Source organism: Haliotis rubra, unplaced genomic scaffold (genome assembly GCF_003918875.1).
Source record: "Haliotis rubra isolate DU_JTF1 unplaced genomic scaffold, ASM391887v1 Scf269, whole genome shotgun sequence".
Taxonomy (NCBI): Eukaryota; Metazoa; Mollusca; class Gastropoda; order Lepetellida; family Haliotidae; genus Haliotis; species Haliotis rubra.
Window position 1 is genome coordinate 1,304,738 of NW_025766769.1, and position 17,364 is coordinate 1,322,101.

Genomic DNA, 17,364 nt, shown 5'->3' on the forward strand with positions numbered 1-17,364 from the left:
GACCAACTGGTCACCTTAAGTCCAGCATTAGTTGCTGGGGACTGGTAGTTTCCTACCCAGAATTCCCAAAGGTTCACCAAAAAATTCAGTTGAAGCTGTCAAAACTGGTAGCTGTCCAGCAAGTTGTCAACATCGGCATAAAATCTCAGTCCCGTCTATGGCTTGTATATTGATATATATCATTTAAAAGCTCCGCAATCCGGCAGCTGTAAATTCCCGATCCCAGCATGAAATAAGCCACCTGAATATGTGTTTATACTATAATCAGCGCTGTCTAATCTGGTGGGGCGAGGAGTTTGCGGGATGTGTATTGTCACCTATTAATCCTGTATTGAAACTACATGGTTGGCGACAAAGATAATTTAATGTGTGCAGTAACTGAGAGAACATCCTGATACAACAATGTACAATGTATGTGAGAGTGACAAAACTAGTTCAGTTCTAGTTGTAGGTAACTGTGTCAGCTATCCGGCATGCTATCTAAACCGGATTATTTCTTCAGTGCCAGTTTAGACAGCTTCCACTGTATGTGTCCCAATGAGTGCTGGTTTAAACAACTTCCACTGTATGTGTCCCGATGAGTGCCGGTTTAAACAACTTCCACTGTATGTGTCCCAATGAGTGCCGGTTTAAACAACTTCCACTGTATGTGTCCCGATGAGTGCCGGTTTAAACAACTTCCACTGTATGTGTCCCGATGAGTGCCGGTTTAAACAACTTCCACTGTATGTGTCCCGATGAGTGCCGGTTTAAACAACTTCCACTGTATGTGTCCCAATGAGTGCCGGTTTAAACAACTTCCACTTCCACTTCCACTGTATGTGTCCCGATGAGTGCCGGTTTAAACAACTTCCACTGTATGTGTCCCAATGAGTGCCGGTTTAAACAACTTCCACTGTATGTGTCCCGATGAGTGCCGGTTTAAACAACTTCCACTGTATGTGTCCTGACGAGTGCTGGTTTAGACAGCTTCCACTGTATGTGTCCCGATGAGTGCCGGTTTAAACAGCTTCCACTGTATGTGTCCCGATGAGTGCCGGTTTAAACAACTTCCACTGTATGTGTCCCGATGAGTGCCGGTTTAAACAGCTTCCACTGTATGTGTCCCGATGAGTGCCGGTTTAGACAGCTTCCACTGTATGTGTCCTGATGAGTGCTGGTTTAGACAGCTTCCACTGTATGTGTCCTGACGAGTGCTGGTTTAGACAGCTTCCACTGTATGTGTCCTGATGAGTACCGGTTTAAACAACTTCCACTGTATGTGTACAGACACCCCTTTGTATGTGTAATAAAGTGCTGGTTTAGACAGCTTCCCACCTGTATGTGTCCTGATGAGTGCCAGTTAAACAACTTCCACTGTATGTGTACAGACACCCCTCATTCAGTGAATGGGTACCAGATAGGATGAGATGGTCATGTGACTTTGTTCAACATATACCTCTGTTCAGTCAGCACTGAATGGGTACCGAATGGGTACCAAATAGGATGAGATGGTCATTAAACTTTGTTCAACATATGCCTCTGTTCAGAAGCAGTGTATGGCTACCAGATAGGATGAGATGTGACTTCTGATGAGAAAGCTTTGGTTGAATGCTCCCAAGGGAGAAGCAAATAAAATTCAAGCACATACTGACCATGGTATTAACATAATATAGGTATCTTGGTCTGGAACATTTGAGCAGATATATATTGGAAAGTGGAGTATTGAAGCTGAGTGTTTAGTGTTTACTGTCTAGAATCACCCAGTAAACTTGTTTCTTCAACTGCTGTGATGTTAACACAATGGACAATGACATCTCCTCCTATGACATTTCTGCAGGTGCTTGTTGCCAAGGTGACTGCCAACATAGACAGACAGCTTGTGAAGGGGAAGATTACCAGTACAAAGTAGGTATCCAGCGTTCATTCTCAGCCGACTAACCAGGGCGTCCAGTAGCAAACTGACAGATGTTGCATTTTTGTTAAACTTTTAGCTCATAAGAAATGACATGTGCATCGAGTGTTATTTTGTCTCCCTCAACTACCTGGATAAATGCAGGTTTTCAGTTTGAGCTAGCATCAGCATGAAGTTATTGTCTGTTGATATAGTATCCCAAAGTCATTCATGACCAACTCTAGGCCAGGCCGCATAGCGAATTGCCCGCTCTTGTGGCTATTTTTCCAGCTGGGATCCATCTGAGAGCAAGCGAGCAGTAAACTTGGACAAAGTACTGTTACTATGTGTCCCAGTCCACCCAGCTGTGAATGGGTACCTCGTAAGGATGGGAAAGCCGCAATAACTCGGTGCGCCTTGTGGCAGCAAGAGTTGTATGATACCCAGGGAGCTGAGATTGATAATAAGATGTGCCGTTGAGATTGACATCCAATGATCGAGGGTAAAAATACCAGCGCCTTGAGCATGTACTAGTGCGTGGATATGTGCTCTATATAGATATCCAATGATGATGATGATGATGATGATGAACTATCAACTCATAGGTGATCTTTACTTTTGCACAATGTTTCTCTTATATTTCCTGCATCTGTAATATATACTGCAGATGGTATTTAAAACACATCTAACAAGTAGCTGATTTGATCACACAGTTAACTGTATCTGAGTTATATTTCTGAGGGATTCTATGAGCAGAATACTTGAAGTCATGCCTGCATTTTGATTTGTTTGTTGTGTTTTCAAACATAACTTTCATTGATCACTGGATGAGTCTTCATACAGGTGATCGCTGGATGAGTCTTCATACAGGTGATCACTGGATGAGTCTTCATACAGGTGATCGCTGGATGAGTCTTCATACAGGTGATTGCTGGATGAGTCTTCATACAGGTGATCACTGGATGAGTCTTCATACAGGTGATTGCTGGATGAGTCTTCATACAGGTGATCACTGGATGAGTCTTCATACAGGTGATCACTGGATGAGTCTTCATACAGGTGATCACTGGATGAGTCTTCATACAGGTGATCAGGAGTCTTCATGTGATCACTGGATGGAGGTCTTCATACAGGTGATCACTGGATGAGCCTTCATACAGGTGATCACTGGATGAGTCTTCATACAGGTGATCACTGGATGAGTCTTCATACAGGTGATCGCTGGATGAGTCTTCATACAGGTGATTAATGGATAGGTCTTCATACAGGTGATCAATTCATACAGGTGATCACTGGATGAGTCTTCATACAGGTGATCACTGGATGAGTCTTCATACAGGTGATTGCTGGATGAGTCTTCATACAGGTGATCACTGGATGAGTCTTCATACAGGTGATCACTGGATGAGTCTTCATACAGGTGATCACTGGATGAGTCTTCATACAGGTGATCACTTCATACAGGTGATTGCTGTATGAGTCTTCATACAGGTAATTGCTGGATGGGTCTTCATACAGGTGATTGCTGGATGAGTCTTCATATTGCTGGATGTCATACAGGTGACTGGATGAGTCTTCATACAGGTGATTACTGGATGAGTCTTCATACAGGTGATCACTGGATGAGTCTTCATACAGGTGATTGCTGGATGAGTCTTCATACAGGTGATTGCTGGATGAGTCTTCATACAGGTGATCACTTCATACAGGTGATTGCTGTATGAGTTCATACAGGTAATTGCTGGATGAGTCTTCATACAGGTGATTGCTGGATGAGTCTTCATACAGGTTATTGCTGGATGAGTCTTCATACAGGTGATTGCTGGATGAGTCTTCATACAGGTCATTGCTGTATGAGTCTTCATACAGGTAATTGTTGGATGAGTCTTTATGCAGGTGATTGCTAGATGAGTCTTCATACAGGTGATAACTGGATAAGTATTCATACAGGTGATTACTGAATGAGTCTTCATACAGGTGATCACTGGATGACTCTTCTTACAGGTGACAGACAGGGGCGAGTGGGATGAACATTATCAGAGTATATGCCTGATTTATGACATTGTAGTCTTTGTGGTTCTCATTGTAGTTTGTTTTGTCCACAGCCTCCAGCTGGATGTGAAGAACTCTACTGTTGGCCCAGTGTCGGTAAGTCATCTATTGAAGTGAGTCTTCAGGTTCGGACATTTGCTCTTTCAGATTACAAGAAGAATCAAGCCATTCAATAATACTTTTTCTTAAATAGAATTGTTTAGCTTGTTCAGCCATGGTGGCAGAAATTAGAAATTGTAGCATTTGAAGCAAAGTCTTCAAGGTATGTTATGAATCTCACCACCTGTGATGATGTAACTACGAGAACAACCCATCTGGCTCGTTACAATTCAGTTTCCTGTCTTGTTACCCGATCAAAACACAACAGTCCACACTTCTGTAAGTGTAACATATGTTGTATTTGGGGTTACACTTTCTCAAGAAAGAAGAGATTCTTGTACTTTTGGGGGTTGACTGACTGATACTGTGATCAACAAGTCACCAGTCCACGGACTGATACTGTGATCAACAAGTCACCAGTCCACGGACTGATACTGTGATCAACAAGTCACCAGTCCACGGACTGATACTGTGATCAACAAGTCACCAGTCCATGGACTGATACTGTGATCAACAAGTCACCAGTCCATGGACTGATACTGTGATCAACAAGTCACCAGTCCACGGACTGATACTGTGATCAACAAGTCACCAGTCCACGGACTGATACTGTGATCAACAAGTCACCAGTCCACGGACTGATACTGTGATCAACAAGTCACCAGTCCACGGACTGATACTGTGATCAACAAGTCACCAGTCCACGGACTGATACTGTGATCAACAAGTCACCAGTCCACGGACTGATACTGTGATCAACAAGTCACCAGTCCACGGACTGATACTGTGATCAACAAGTCACCAGTCCACGGACTGATACTGTGATCAACAAGTCATCAGCCCATGGACTGATACTGTGGTCAACATGTCACCAGTCCACGGACTGATACTGTGATCAACATGTCACCAGTCCATGGACTGATACTGTGATCAACAAGTCACCAGTCCACCATGATACATGTGATCAACATGTCACCAGTGGACTGATACTGTGATCAACATGTCACCAACGGACTGATACATCAGCAAGTCACCATGGACTGATACTGTGATCAACAAGTCGCCAACACTGATACAGAGATCCAGTCCAGTCCATGGATTGATACTGATCAACATCACCAGTCCATGGACTGATACTGTGATCAGCAACATGTGATACCACCAGTCAGTCAGACACTGTAGTCAGCATGTCACCAGTCCATGGACTGATACTGTGATCAACAAGTCACCAACCCATGGACTGATACTGTGGTCAACATGTTACCAGTCCACGGACTGATACTGTGATCAACATGTTACCAGTCCACGGACTGATACTGTGATCAACAAGTAGTTGGACCAATGCCATCAAGGGAACAAAAACATTCTCTCCACCAAGCCAGACCTCCTCATTATCTCTTACCTGCATCTAAGACTATGATAGGCAGGTGGATACCTATACAATAAACTGTTTCAATACTAGTTTCTGGTCAACTATACCTTCTTTCAAAAGTTTAGACTCACTTAATACACATCGAAGATTGATTTCTCCACTAACTTGGGGGAACCAACTGCAAATCTTATGCAGATGAATTGCACGAGGATCATGTATCATTTTGCTGAAAAGCATGTTCAAATATTGTGCATGGGAACAGCTGCAATTTGGTGTAAAGTTTTGTTCAGAATTCACAAATTTTCACTGATTTTTATCATTTATTGAACTCATGACAATAATCTTTTAAACGTTTTGAATTTGTTTTACAATACATCAGGTCATGTGTAAACAGCACTCCTAAACAGTATGGAATATTTTCGAAAATTTAGTTTAGAACAGTTGACTGAAGTAAGTGGCTATATTTACACTAGTGAGTCTAAAGTTTTGGAAGGAAGTATATTTCCCCCGTCTACATGGTTGTGTCTGGATGTAATATTGACAGGACAGTAGCGACTGTCAGGATGATGCCGTCACAGTTCATAAAGAATAGCTACAGACTTGACCCAGAGATGCTTCATGGAGCAGGGCCGTTTATACAGCGAATATGGTAAACAAGATAGTGTTGTCCAACTCATGATCTGTTTCAAACACTGCCTCTGTATTAGAAGGCATCTAGATGAAGTTGCTGAAGGTTGTCAGGCCGATATTTTGATTGGCTATATTTGTGTTGCAGTCTACAGCCCTCCAGCTGGTGATGAACACTGCTATCAATCTGTTTGTCCTTCCACAGCTTAACGGTGAGTTTGGCAGCCGAGTCCTTAGTTAACAAATGCATTAATGCATTAATTACTTCCTGGCGGGAAGAGCAAATAGGTTATGCTCTATAACCTGTGTAAAGCAAATTGTTTTTAGTTTTCTACAGGATGTTTCAGAGCTAATTGCTGCTCCTTTCACCTGATGTTTCTTGGAATGTTGTATAAGGAATAAAAAGAAATTGATATGCCTGAAACAAGGCATGTATTTATGTTGTATAGTGTATTGTTGTATGTTGTACAGTCTGTTAATACTAGTCCATTTATCATGCTCATTGCTCCACGCACAATGCATGCTCAAAGTGCCCAAAAAATCTGATTATTATTACCCCAGACAACCCAAGCTGCCTGTTAGGTGCTAGAGGGTAATAGTCACATGACTTTATCCCACCGGGTGCCCATGTTGTTGTTGTATGTTGTAGCCCAGGGACAGAAAGGACTGGTTCTGCCTGTAACAGACAACATCCACTTCACCAATGCTCATCTCACCCTTCTCAAGGTTGGTGCAATCAGGTCACTTAGTAACCATGGTAACCAGCAGGTGATATGCTGCATCTTCCAAACACCCTGGTGCTATGCCAGCACCCTGTTCCCATATGATAAGCGTGGTAGCGACATGGTCAGTACTGGGTGCCGTTGTACAAAGCGATCTTAGCGCTAAGGTTACCGTAACTCACATTCATTAACGTAGACTTAAGGTAGCCTTAGCGCTAAGGTTGTTTTGTACAACGGCACCCTGGTCAATATGAAGGCCGTGGTGATGTAAGAAGCAATGTATCAGGTTTATCCTGACATGGGACTTTGAGCTGTCTCCGCAACATGTCTGGCATGAAAGACTTTGGTGTTGTGATGTAACGGTGCAGGTAATGACATGCCACACTCTTGGACTGGGTAGAACTCAGACATCTAAACTCAGTGATAATTAGCTATTGATGCTGCATCATTTCAGGACGACTGGAGAAAGTATCAAAATCTCCTGTGACATCAAAATAGTACTGCTCTTTTAAGGATCTGCAGTTTTTCTCTTTCTATCCCTCTCCATATTCCCCCAGTAAACTTAGGCTCAGTATTATTCATTACACTGCTATACTGAGTCTAACAAAACCTAGTAGAAGGTCGCATCAGCTAACCTTTTGAACTGACCAATCAGAACACAGCTTACCAAATTGCGAAAAGTTAACATTCGCACATACTGTTTGAACCTTTACCTAAAAACTCGAACAATTCCTAATGCTATTTTCAGCATGATCGCTTCCGAGTGATACACGCAATAAATAAACAGTCGCTGAAAATAGCGTTTTTGTTGATATTCAAGGATGTCATCTTGCGAAAATATAAGCAAATAGTAACAATGTCATTAGAAACCCATAAGCGTATATAATGCAGGTCAAATATCTGTGTTTTATGCGGAGTTTGTTGATAGATCAGTGTCAGCGACCAGGGCAGAGAAAATCCCAAAACTGTTTTGTAAGTCGTGCCGAACCCTAACAAGTAGTCGTTGTCTGATTGGTTAAATCAGCTCGATTGATTTTGATCAGTTTGATTGGACAGTCATAGGTCCCTCAAAGGTTAGCTGATGCGACCTTCTACTAGGTTTTGTTAGACTCAGTATAGCAGTGTAATGAATAATACTGAGCCTAAGTTTACTTAGACTGCATATTCCCCTAAATATGAAGGACTGTAACTACTGTTTTCAGGGAGCACTTCTCGTCTCCACCGACCTGTCCTACTCTCCAAGCACTGATGAGGATGATCTTCGCCTTAACAAGGCAAATCTCCCCAACACAACCCGTGACCGTGCGATGACGTTCAAAGTTGTGGGACGGAAACAGCCAGTTTCCAACCAGATCTAACTTGCCCTATATCCTGCATCCTTGTCTCTCATTGTTACAGATCTGTTCAGAAGATGCATCTGAACTAGACACTAAATATATTTCACAATATCTAAATAAAGGAAAAAGGTCAAATGTTTAATAATTGACTTTGAAAAAGATATTTTAGAAATAAACAGGGTTGTCAAACAATCTTTCTGGGTGCAGTGGGAGCCAGTGGTCACCTGCTGTCAGCATCAGCATTATTTAAATTCTCAAATCTATGTTCAGATATTTTCTCTGTTTGTCACGCAGTAGTAGACAACAATATTTCCTGTTTTCCAACACCCTGCGTCAGTAACGATAGATCTAGTGACGGTCATGTACTTACATACCAGCATATTTGTGGAACCTTTAAGTCTAACAGTCACTTGTGCTTTAATCACTATTTTGTAGGTAGGATTGCAAACAATCTCCATTAATCCAGCATTCTGTCATTTTTACCTGTGTCCAGGAGTGTTTATTGCTGGTCACAGGGGGATAAATATATATTTTTGGTTTCCCATACAACTGTATATTTCTATAAATAACATTCCATTTATCAGCTTTAAAGATCGCATATACTCTAGGGGTTACAAATACATAAATCACTAACTGGCATCGCTATAAATGAAACCCCGTCATTAAAACTACTCACTTCGGTCTTTAATTAACTTAAATCGACCTTTTTGACAACAGTGCACAATTCTCACCCGCTACACACTTTCTATACAACTAACTGAAAATCGTTCCTCATATGACATCACTGCAGTGATGTTCTCCAGGATGACTGGTGATATGTTGTAGGGTATCAATAGTATCAAACTCTCCGTGGAATCTCGCTCAAGGTGTAAATATTCCTATGGTCTTGAAGGAGTAGAATCTGAAATTTGTGAAATGAATTTGTGTGAAGATGAATCTCACTTTTGATATACTATCGTGTGGTGATATATTGAGGGAGATATATTTACCCAGATATTTGTGTGTTAATCCTGTAGCTGTAAAGGATAATATTTAAAAGTAATCCTATTTTACAGAACCTTGCTGTGTATCTCCAGGACACATTCATATTATGATGCAGTGTACGAAAGTGTTGATGTGTTCTTGGTCATGTTCTGGCTTTTGATACTATGGAGGCTAGTTATTTTCTCACTTACCCCTTCAAAACCAGATATATTTTTTTATTTTATAAATTTGAGCCTAAATTAAAAAGAAGAAATTCTAATGTATTTTTGTGGCATTATTGTTTTATAATAATTAAACCATATTGGAAGGCATATCTCAGTCAAATTCTTCTTTCTCATACAATCCAAGAGTGTCTGGTACACATCTAAACTTGTCTTATATAGGGAGAGGGAGTCTCGCAGGTTTATGTTCTCCTTTGTGGATGTGGTGGTTTTTATGTTTTCCTTATGACATATATCTTTGGTTTGGTATTGGTCTGAGACAGAATATTGTTTGGCATTAAAATTAAATAAATACCTTCCTAGCTGTTTTCATCCTGATTGTATGAGGGGTTTGGGGTAACCTGCAGCTGCTGTAGTCAGGTGAGGTTACCATGTACTGTGTGGGGTGGGGTAACTGCAGCTGCTGTAGTCAGGTGAGGTTACCATGTACTGTGTGGGGTGGGGTAACCTGGGTGGTGTGGGTTACCATGTGGGGTGGGGTAACCTGCAGCTGATGTAGTGTGGTTACCATGTACAGTGTGGGGTGACATATCAGATGTTGTGTCTCCCAGAAACATTCATAGCAGAATACTTCCTTTTAGTTCTTTAGAGATGATCAAATATTTTAGATATATATTGGTGGTGGAACAGAATTTAAAACACTTAAACTTTTAATTTAACAATTAATGGAATATAAAAGAACTGAATAGTTTATTTTAATGTCACATTTTTCAGTGAACTTGTATGCATAGGTAAAAGATGTGAACGTTTTCTGTGATAAGTCAAATGCATTACTTCTTAATATTGATCTTTTTATACATGGGAGCAAGGGGTTGGCTATGAATGCCCTCTGACCCTTTTAAACAGTTGTAATTACCAACATATGGTGACATAAATGTACTTTTTTAAAAATCTCTCATTACACAGACTACATTACATTATTTAATCCAAATGTTGAACAAAATTGAAGGAATGAATTCAAACCCCAAATTATTCTTCCTTTTTTTGTTTTTAAGGTTGCTCAGAATTTTTATTGGACAGAATTTATGGATTATATTCCAACAAAATCTTAGTGTTATGTCTTTTTGAGTTCTTAGCAACAAAAATCTTAGTGCTGAAGGTATTGGCAAAGTGTGAGGTATTAATGGTGAAGGTATTGACAAAGTGTGAGGTATTAATGATTCTGGTCCCACCAACCTGGTGTGTGTCAGTCTACTTGAAACAACATCTATGCAATACACTGTATATTTCTTATGTGTGTCTTTCATTGACTTGAAGTATTTTCATAATAAACTATGTTGCTTCAGCTACATTGTTTGAGTACTATATCGGGCATGCACTGAGAACAGAGGAAGGTGACCTGCAGAATATTACCAAAGAAACCAGACATGAAGGGTGTGTTGTATAGGTATAGGTACCAGGTGACAACATCAGAAATAGCTTCACATTTGGAGTTATAGGGTTACTCATACACTCACACCCTGAACTGTCCGGGAGACACAGCCTACCCTGATACAGAACCAGTCCACCCAACCCATCGTGTTATAGGGTTACTCATACACTCACACCCTGAGCTGTCCGGGAGACACAGCCTACCCTGATACAGAACCAGTCCACCCGACCCATCGTGTTATAGGGTTACTCATACACTCACGCCCTGAGCTGTCCGGGAGACACAGCCTACCCTGGTACAGAACCAGTCCACCCGACCCATCATGTTATAGGGTTACTCACTAACTCACACCCTGAGCTGCCCGGGAGACACAGCCTACCCTGGTACAGAGCCAGTCCACCCGACCCATCATGTTATAGGGTTACTCATACACTCACACCCTGAGCTGTCCGTGAGACACAGCCTACCCTGGTACAGAGCCAGTCCACCCGACCCATCATGTTATAGGGTTACTCATGCACTCACATCCTGAGCTGTCCGGGAGACACAGCCTACCCTGGTACAGAGTCAGTCCACCCGACTCATCATGTTATAGGGTTACTCATACACTCACACCCTGAGCTGTCCGGGAGACACAGCCTACCCAGATACAGAACCAGTCCACCCGACTCATCATGTTATAGGGTTACTCATACACTCACACCCTGAACTGTCCGGGAGACACAGCCTACCCTGGTACAGAACCAGTCCACCCAACCCATCGTGTTATAGGGTTACTCATGCACTCACACCCTGAGCTGCCCGGGAGACACAGTCTACCCTGGTACAGAACCAGTCCATCCGACCCATCATGTTATAGGGTTACTCACTAACTCACACCCTGAGCTGCCCGGGAGACACAGCCTACCCTGGTACAGAGCCAGTCCACCCAACCCATCGTGTTATAGGGTTACTCATACACTCACACCCTGAGCTGCCCGGGAGACACAGCCTACCCTGGTACAGAGCCAGTCCACCCGACCCATCATGTTATAGGGTTACTCATACACTCACACCCTGAGCTGTCCAGGAGACACAGCCTACCCTGGTACAGAACCAGTCCACCCGACCCATCATGTTATAGGGTTACTCACTAACTCACACCCTGAGCTGCCCGGGAGACACAGCCTACCCTGGTACAGAACCAGTCCACCCAACCCATCATGTTATAGGGTTACTCACTAACTCACACCCTGAACTGTCCATGAGACACAGCCTACCCAGGTACAGAACCAGTCCACCCGACTCGTCATGTTATAGGGTTACTAATGCACTCACATCCTGAGCTGTCCGGGAGACACAGCCTACCCAGGTACAGAACCAGTCCACCCGACTCATCATGTTATAGGGTTACTCATACACTCACATCCTGAGCTGTCCGGGAGACACAGCCTACCCAGGTACAGAACCAGTCCACCCAACCCATCATGTTATAGGGTTACTCATACACTCACATCCTGAGCTGTCCGGGAGACACAGCCTACCCTGGTACAGAGTCAGTCCACCCGACTCATCATGTTATAGGGTTACTCATACACTCACATCCTGAGCTGTCCGGGAGACACAGCCTACCCTGGTACAGAGTCAGTCCACCCGACTCATCATGTTATAGGGTTACTCATACGCTCACACCCTGAACTGTCCATGAGACACAGCCTACCCTGGTACAGAACCAGTCCACCCGACCCATCATGTTATTGGGTTACTCATGCACTCACACCCTGAAATGTCCGGGAGACACAGCCTACGCCAGTACAGAACCAGTCCACCCGACTCATCATGTCTCTGCCTACACAGCCTACCCAGGTACAGAACCAGTCCACCCGACCCATTATGTCTCGGCCTACACAGCTTACCCGGGTACAGAACCAGTCCACCCGACCCATCATGTCTCGGCCTACACAGCCTACCCAGGTACAGAACCAGTCCACCCGACCCATCATGTCTCGGCCTACACAGCTTACCCAGGTACAGAACCAGTCCACCCGACCCATCATGTCTCAGCCTACACAGCCTAACCGGGTACCGAACAAGTCCCCCCAACCCATTATTTCTCTGCCTACACAGCTTACCCAGGTACAGAACCAGTCCACCTGACCCATCATGTCTCGGCCTACACAGCCTACCCGGGTACAGAACCAGTTCCCCCGACCCATCATGTCTCGGCCTACACAGCCTACCCAGGTACAGAACCAGTCCACCCGACCCATCATGTCTCGGCCTACACAGCCTACCCGGGTACTGAACCAGTCCCCCGACCCATTGTTTCTCTGCCTACACAGCTTACCCAGGTACAGAACCAGTCCACCTGACCCATCATGTCTCGGCCTACACAGCCTACCCGGGTACAGAACCAGTCCACCCGACCCATCATGACTTGGCCTACACAGCCTACCCAGGTACAGAACCAGTCCACCCGACCCACCATCATGTCTCGCCTACACAGCCTACCCGGTACAGAACCAGTCCACCCGACCCATCATGTCTCTGCCTACACAGCCTACCCGGGTACAGAACCAGTCCACCCGACCCATCATGACTTGGCCTACACAGCCTACCCAGGTACAGAACCAGTCCACCCGACCCATCATGTCTCTGCCTACACAGCCTACCCGGGTACAGAACCAGTCCACCCGACCCATCATGTCTCTCGCCTACACAGCCTACCCGGTACAGAACCAGTCCACCCCGACCCATCATGTCTCGGCCTACACAGCCTACCCGGGTACAGAACCAGTCCACCCGACCCATCATGTCTCTGCCTACACAGCCTACCCGGGTACAGAACCAGTCCACCCGACCCATCATGTCTCGGCCTACACAGCCTACCCGGGTACAGAACCAGTCCACCCGACCCATCATGTCTCGGCCTACACAGCCTACCCGGGTACAGAACCAGTCCACCCGACCCATCATGTCTCGGCCTACACAGCCTACCCGGGTACAGAACCAGTCCACCCGACCCATCATGTCTCGGCCTACACAGCCTACCCAGGTACAGAACCAGTTCCCCCGACCCATCATGTCACGGCCTACACAGCCTACCCGGGTACAGAACCAGTCCACCCGACCCATCATGTCTCGGCCTACACAGCCTACCCGGGTACAGAACCAGTCCACCCGACCCATCATGTCTCGGTCTACACAGCCTACCCGGGTACAGAACCAGTCCACCCGACCCATCATGTCTCGGCCTACACAGCCTACCCGGGTACAGAACCAGTTCCCCCGACCCATCATGTCACGGCCTACACAGCCTACCCGGGTACAGAACCAGTCTCCCCGACCCATCATGTCTCGGCCTAGACAGCCTATCTTGGTCACCTTTCCCCTCTGGCCTCTTCCTAGTGGTGTTCCGATTATCGAAAATAATCGAAAATAAATTGAACGGAGGATTACAAATAATTCTCGATTGTAAAAATCAGATTTTCCATGAAACGAAATTTTGTTGTTTAAGTGTAGCATACTTGAATGAAGTAAACAAACCATTAAATTTGACATTCTCAAACGAAAAGGCGCTCAACAGTGTAATGTAAAGTTTCGTATTCATTACGAAATGTTACTAAACCTGTCTTTCATATGACAATTCTACATGCATTGTGAACGTAATGAAATATACTGATAAATATTTGTTGTATAAGTAAACAGACCCCACCTCCCAATAAATCTAACCTTGATATGATTAATACTTTTTGTCACTTATGCGGCAAAAACTATGCTTTCAAAGGTTCGTACAAACATCTGCTGATACACGTGTTAATGTACATTGTATTATGTAATGGTACATCAAGTAACACCATGACTGGAAGGTAAGATATCTGTCGTTATTTCATAACTCTGGCCTGATAGATCAAATAACGAATTTTATTATTTATACAGTGTTGAATATGAATAAATCTCGCCATTAGTTTCATCATGTTTTGATGTGTTGGTGTGAAATGGTGAATGTTTGTTACCATCTGTGTCCGTCAATATCATTGCGATCTATACTGACCATAATACTGACTTTTGATATTTTCAATCCAAGATAAACGGCTGTCAGCAGTGTGAATGTGTCAGACTGTCTCAGTGTCAAATCATGGTTTGTTTGTGTATGCAAGCAAATGCTTTTAGAGGCAACATGAAGAGTAATATAGTAGAGTATAATCAGACTTAGGATACTTATGAATGGTGGTATATATATATTTAATATTATAGAATATAATAATCAAGTAATGAAAACATGGCACTAAGCATTGTAAAATTGAAGCCACTTTGTTTAATTACAATTCCAGTGTCTTTCTTGCATATGTGCATTTCATTGCATGACAGCATTAGTTATATAAAACATTAATTAGACAAAACCTGGGGAAACCCTTAAAATTGGTTATTACATTAAAAATGTATATATTTCGATTATGATCGACAATCATTCACCAGAAGTGCTCGGATATCGATAGGGGATTTGGTTTCTGATTCCCAACACACTATCTCTGCCTACACAACCCAGGTACAGAGTCAGTCCACCCGACCCATCATGTCTGTGCCTACACAGCCTACCCAGGTACAGGACCAGTCCACCCGACCCATCTGGTGTCTGCTTACACAACCTTACCAGGTACAGAGTCAGTCCACCCGACCCATCATGTCTGTGCCTACACAACCTACCCAGGTACAGAGTCAGTCCACCCGACCCATCATGTATGTGCCTACACAGCCTACCCAGGAACATAACCAGTCCACCCGACCCATGTGGTCCCTGCCCACACAGCCTACCCGAAAATCGATCGAAAGGAGGATTGAAAATAATTATTGATTGTAAAAAATACATTTTCGATTAATCAGGATTTTGTTGTTATATTATAACATACTTGAATGAAGTAAACAAATCCAGTCCACGTGACCCTTCTTGTCTCTGCCTACCCAGCCTACGATTTTTTTTCCCACACTCAGTCTCTCAACATTATCTCTGTCACAATTGTTCGGTCCGGCTTGGCCCCGGCCGTCCAAAACAAATTAAACCTCACACATGTATCTTGAATGGTGTTTAAATCCATAGATTAGTATTTTATCATCCAAAACTGGGTTTCACTTGAGATATTGCTTTATTGTGAGAGATCATACGATGTCTCCAGGGAGATACTGTTATTTATTACTCGCCCGTGGAAGATACCGCAGTGTAATATTTTTACGGTAATATTACACTAGCGTAATACCGCTAGACGTATGACGTCATAACGATTTTACAGTTATGAGGTCACAATGGTATTCGTGAAGGATTTAGTATCAAACTCGCTTTCGCTCGTTTGATACCAGATCATTAACTCGTTTAATAAAAAAGGCATTACACGGAAGGTAGTATCCTCTTTGACAGTAGATTTTGTACAATATCCTGACAATGCTATGGCGTCATGAACTTGATATCGCTGCACTGTAAGTCTAATGGTAGTAAAGTGTTCAGAGATGTACATTTTTCATTGAAAACTATGAAGAATGACTTTTGATGATAAATAAAATCTCATCCTCGTGCCTACTGATATCAATTATATCAACACTCGTTGATAAAGGTAAAAATATCTTGGACAAGCCTCGGATATTTGTAACTGTATCAACTCGAGTTGATATATTTGACATCAGTAGACACTTGGGTGAGAGTCTCTATATATCTACCTAAATATCATTTTGTAATGTTACAAAATGTCACATGTAAACATAACTGGTCCATTAAAGTGAAACCCGTTTCCCTCTCCATTCCCAACATGACACAGCCATACATACCATGCGATACAGTTCTCACCGTACATACATACCATGCGATACAGTTCTCACCATACATACATACCATGCGATACAGTTCTCACCGTACATACATACCATGCGATACAGTTCTCACCGTACATACATACCATGCGATACAGTTCTCACCGTACATACATACCATGCGATACAGTTCTCACCGTACATACATACCATGCGATACAGTTCTCACCATACATACATACCATGCGATACAGTTCTCACCGTACATACATACCATGCGATACAGTTCTCACCGTACATACATACCATGCGATACAGTTCTCACCGTACATACATACCATGCGATACAGTTCTCTACACCATACATACATACACCATGCGATACAGTTCTCACCATACATACATACCATGCGATACAGTTCTCACCGTACATACATACCATGCGATACAGTTCTCACCGTACATACATACCATGCGATACAGTTCTCACCGTACATACATACCATGCGATACAGTTCTCACCGTACATACATACCATGCGATACAGTTCTCACCATACATACATACATACCATGCGATACAGTTCTCACCGTACATACATACCATGCGATACAGTTCTCACCAACATACATACCATGCGATACAGTTCTCACCGTACATACATACCATGCGATACAGTTCTCACCAACATACATACATACCATGCGATACAGTTCTCACCGTACATACATACCATGCGATACAGTTCTACCATACAGTTCTCACCAACATACATACCATGCGATACAGTTCTCACCCAACATACATACCATGCGATACAGTTCTCACCATACATACATACATACCATGCGATACAGTTCTCACCATACATACATACCATGCGATACAGTTCTCACCGTACATACATACCATGCGATACAGTTCTCA

At 43.3% G+C, this 17,364-nt stretch overlaps 3 protein-coding genes across 9 annotated transcripts in view; all 3 read left to right on the forward strand.

Annotated features, from left to right (window-relative positions):
• LOC124280492 (bactericidal permeability-increasing protein-like) overlaps positions 1-10,573 on the forward strand; it is a 32,035-nt gene extending 21,462 nt beyond the window's left edge. Inside the window, exons 13-17 of the mRNA XM_046716430.1 lie at positions 1,820-1,887; positions 3,979-4,021; positions 6,172-6,235; positions 6,673-6,749; positions 7,948-10,573. Coding sequence (XP_046572386.1) covers positions 1,820-1,887; positions 3,979-4,021; positions 6,172-6,235; positions 6,673-6,749; positions 7,948-8,103 — 408 coding nt within the window. The 3' untranslated portion in view covers positions 8,104-10,573. The remainder of the gene's footprint in view (positions 1-1,819; positions 1,888-3,978; positions 4,022-6,171; positions 6,236-6,672; positions 6,750-7,947) is intronic.
• Positions 2,599-3,972, forward strand: LOC124280527. 7 transcript variants are annotated; one of them, XM_046716477.1, is made up of 5 exons: positions 2,599-2,959; positions 3,088-3,114; positions 3,159-3,320; positions 3,635-3,715; positions 3,878-3,972. In XM_046716477.1, exons 1-5 carry the CDS (start codon positions 2,701-2,703, stop codon positions 3,901-3,903), a joined length of 555 nt encoding a protein of 184 aa, XP_046572433.1. In that variant the 5' UTR covers positions 2,599-2,700; the 3' UTR covers positions 3,904-3,972. The 7 variants fall into 7 exon arrangements, 3 of the variants coding, with proteins under 3 accessions (XP_046572433.1, XP_046572434.1, XP_046572435.1); XM_046716478.1 differs by having other exon boundaries at positions 2,599-2,932; positions 3,061-3,114; XM_046716479.1 differs by lacking the exon at positions 3,088-3,114 and having other exon boundaries at positions 2,599-2,932.
• Positions 10,574-13,179: 2,606 nt separating the features above from the next.
• Positions 13,180-14,004, forward strand: LOC124280493 (splicing factor 3A subunit 2-like). Its single transcript, XM_046716432.1, has one exon. The coding sequence runs from the start codon at positions 13,180-13,182 to the stop codon at positions 14,002-14,004; it is 825 nt and encodes a 274-aa protein (XP_046572388.1).
• Positions 14,005-17,364: the final 3,360 nt, after the last annotated feature.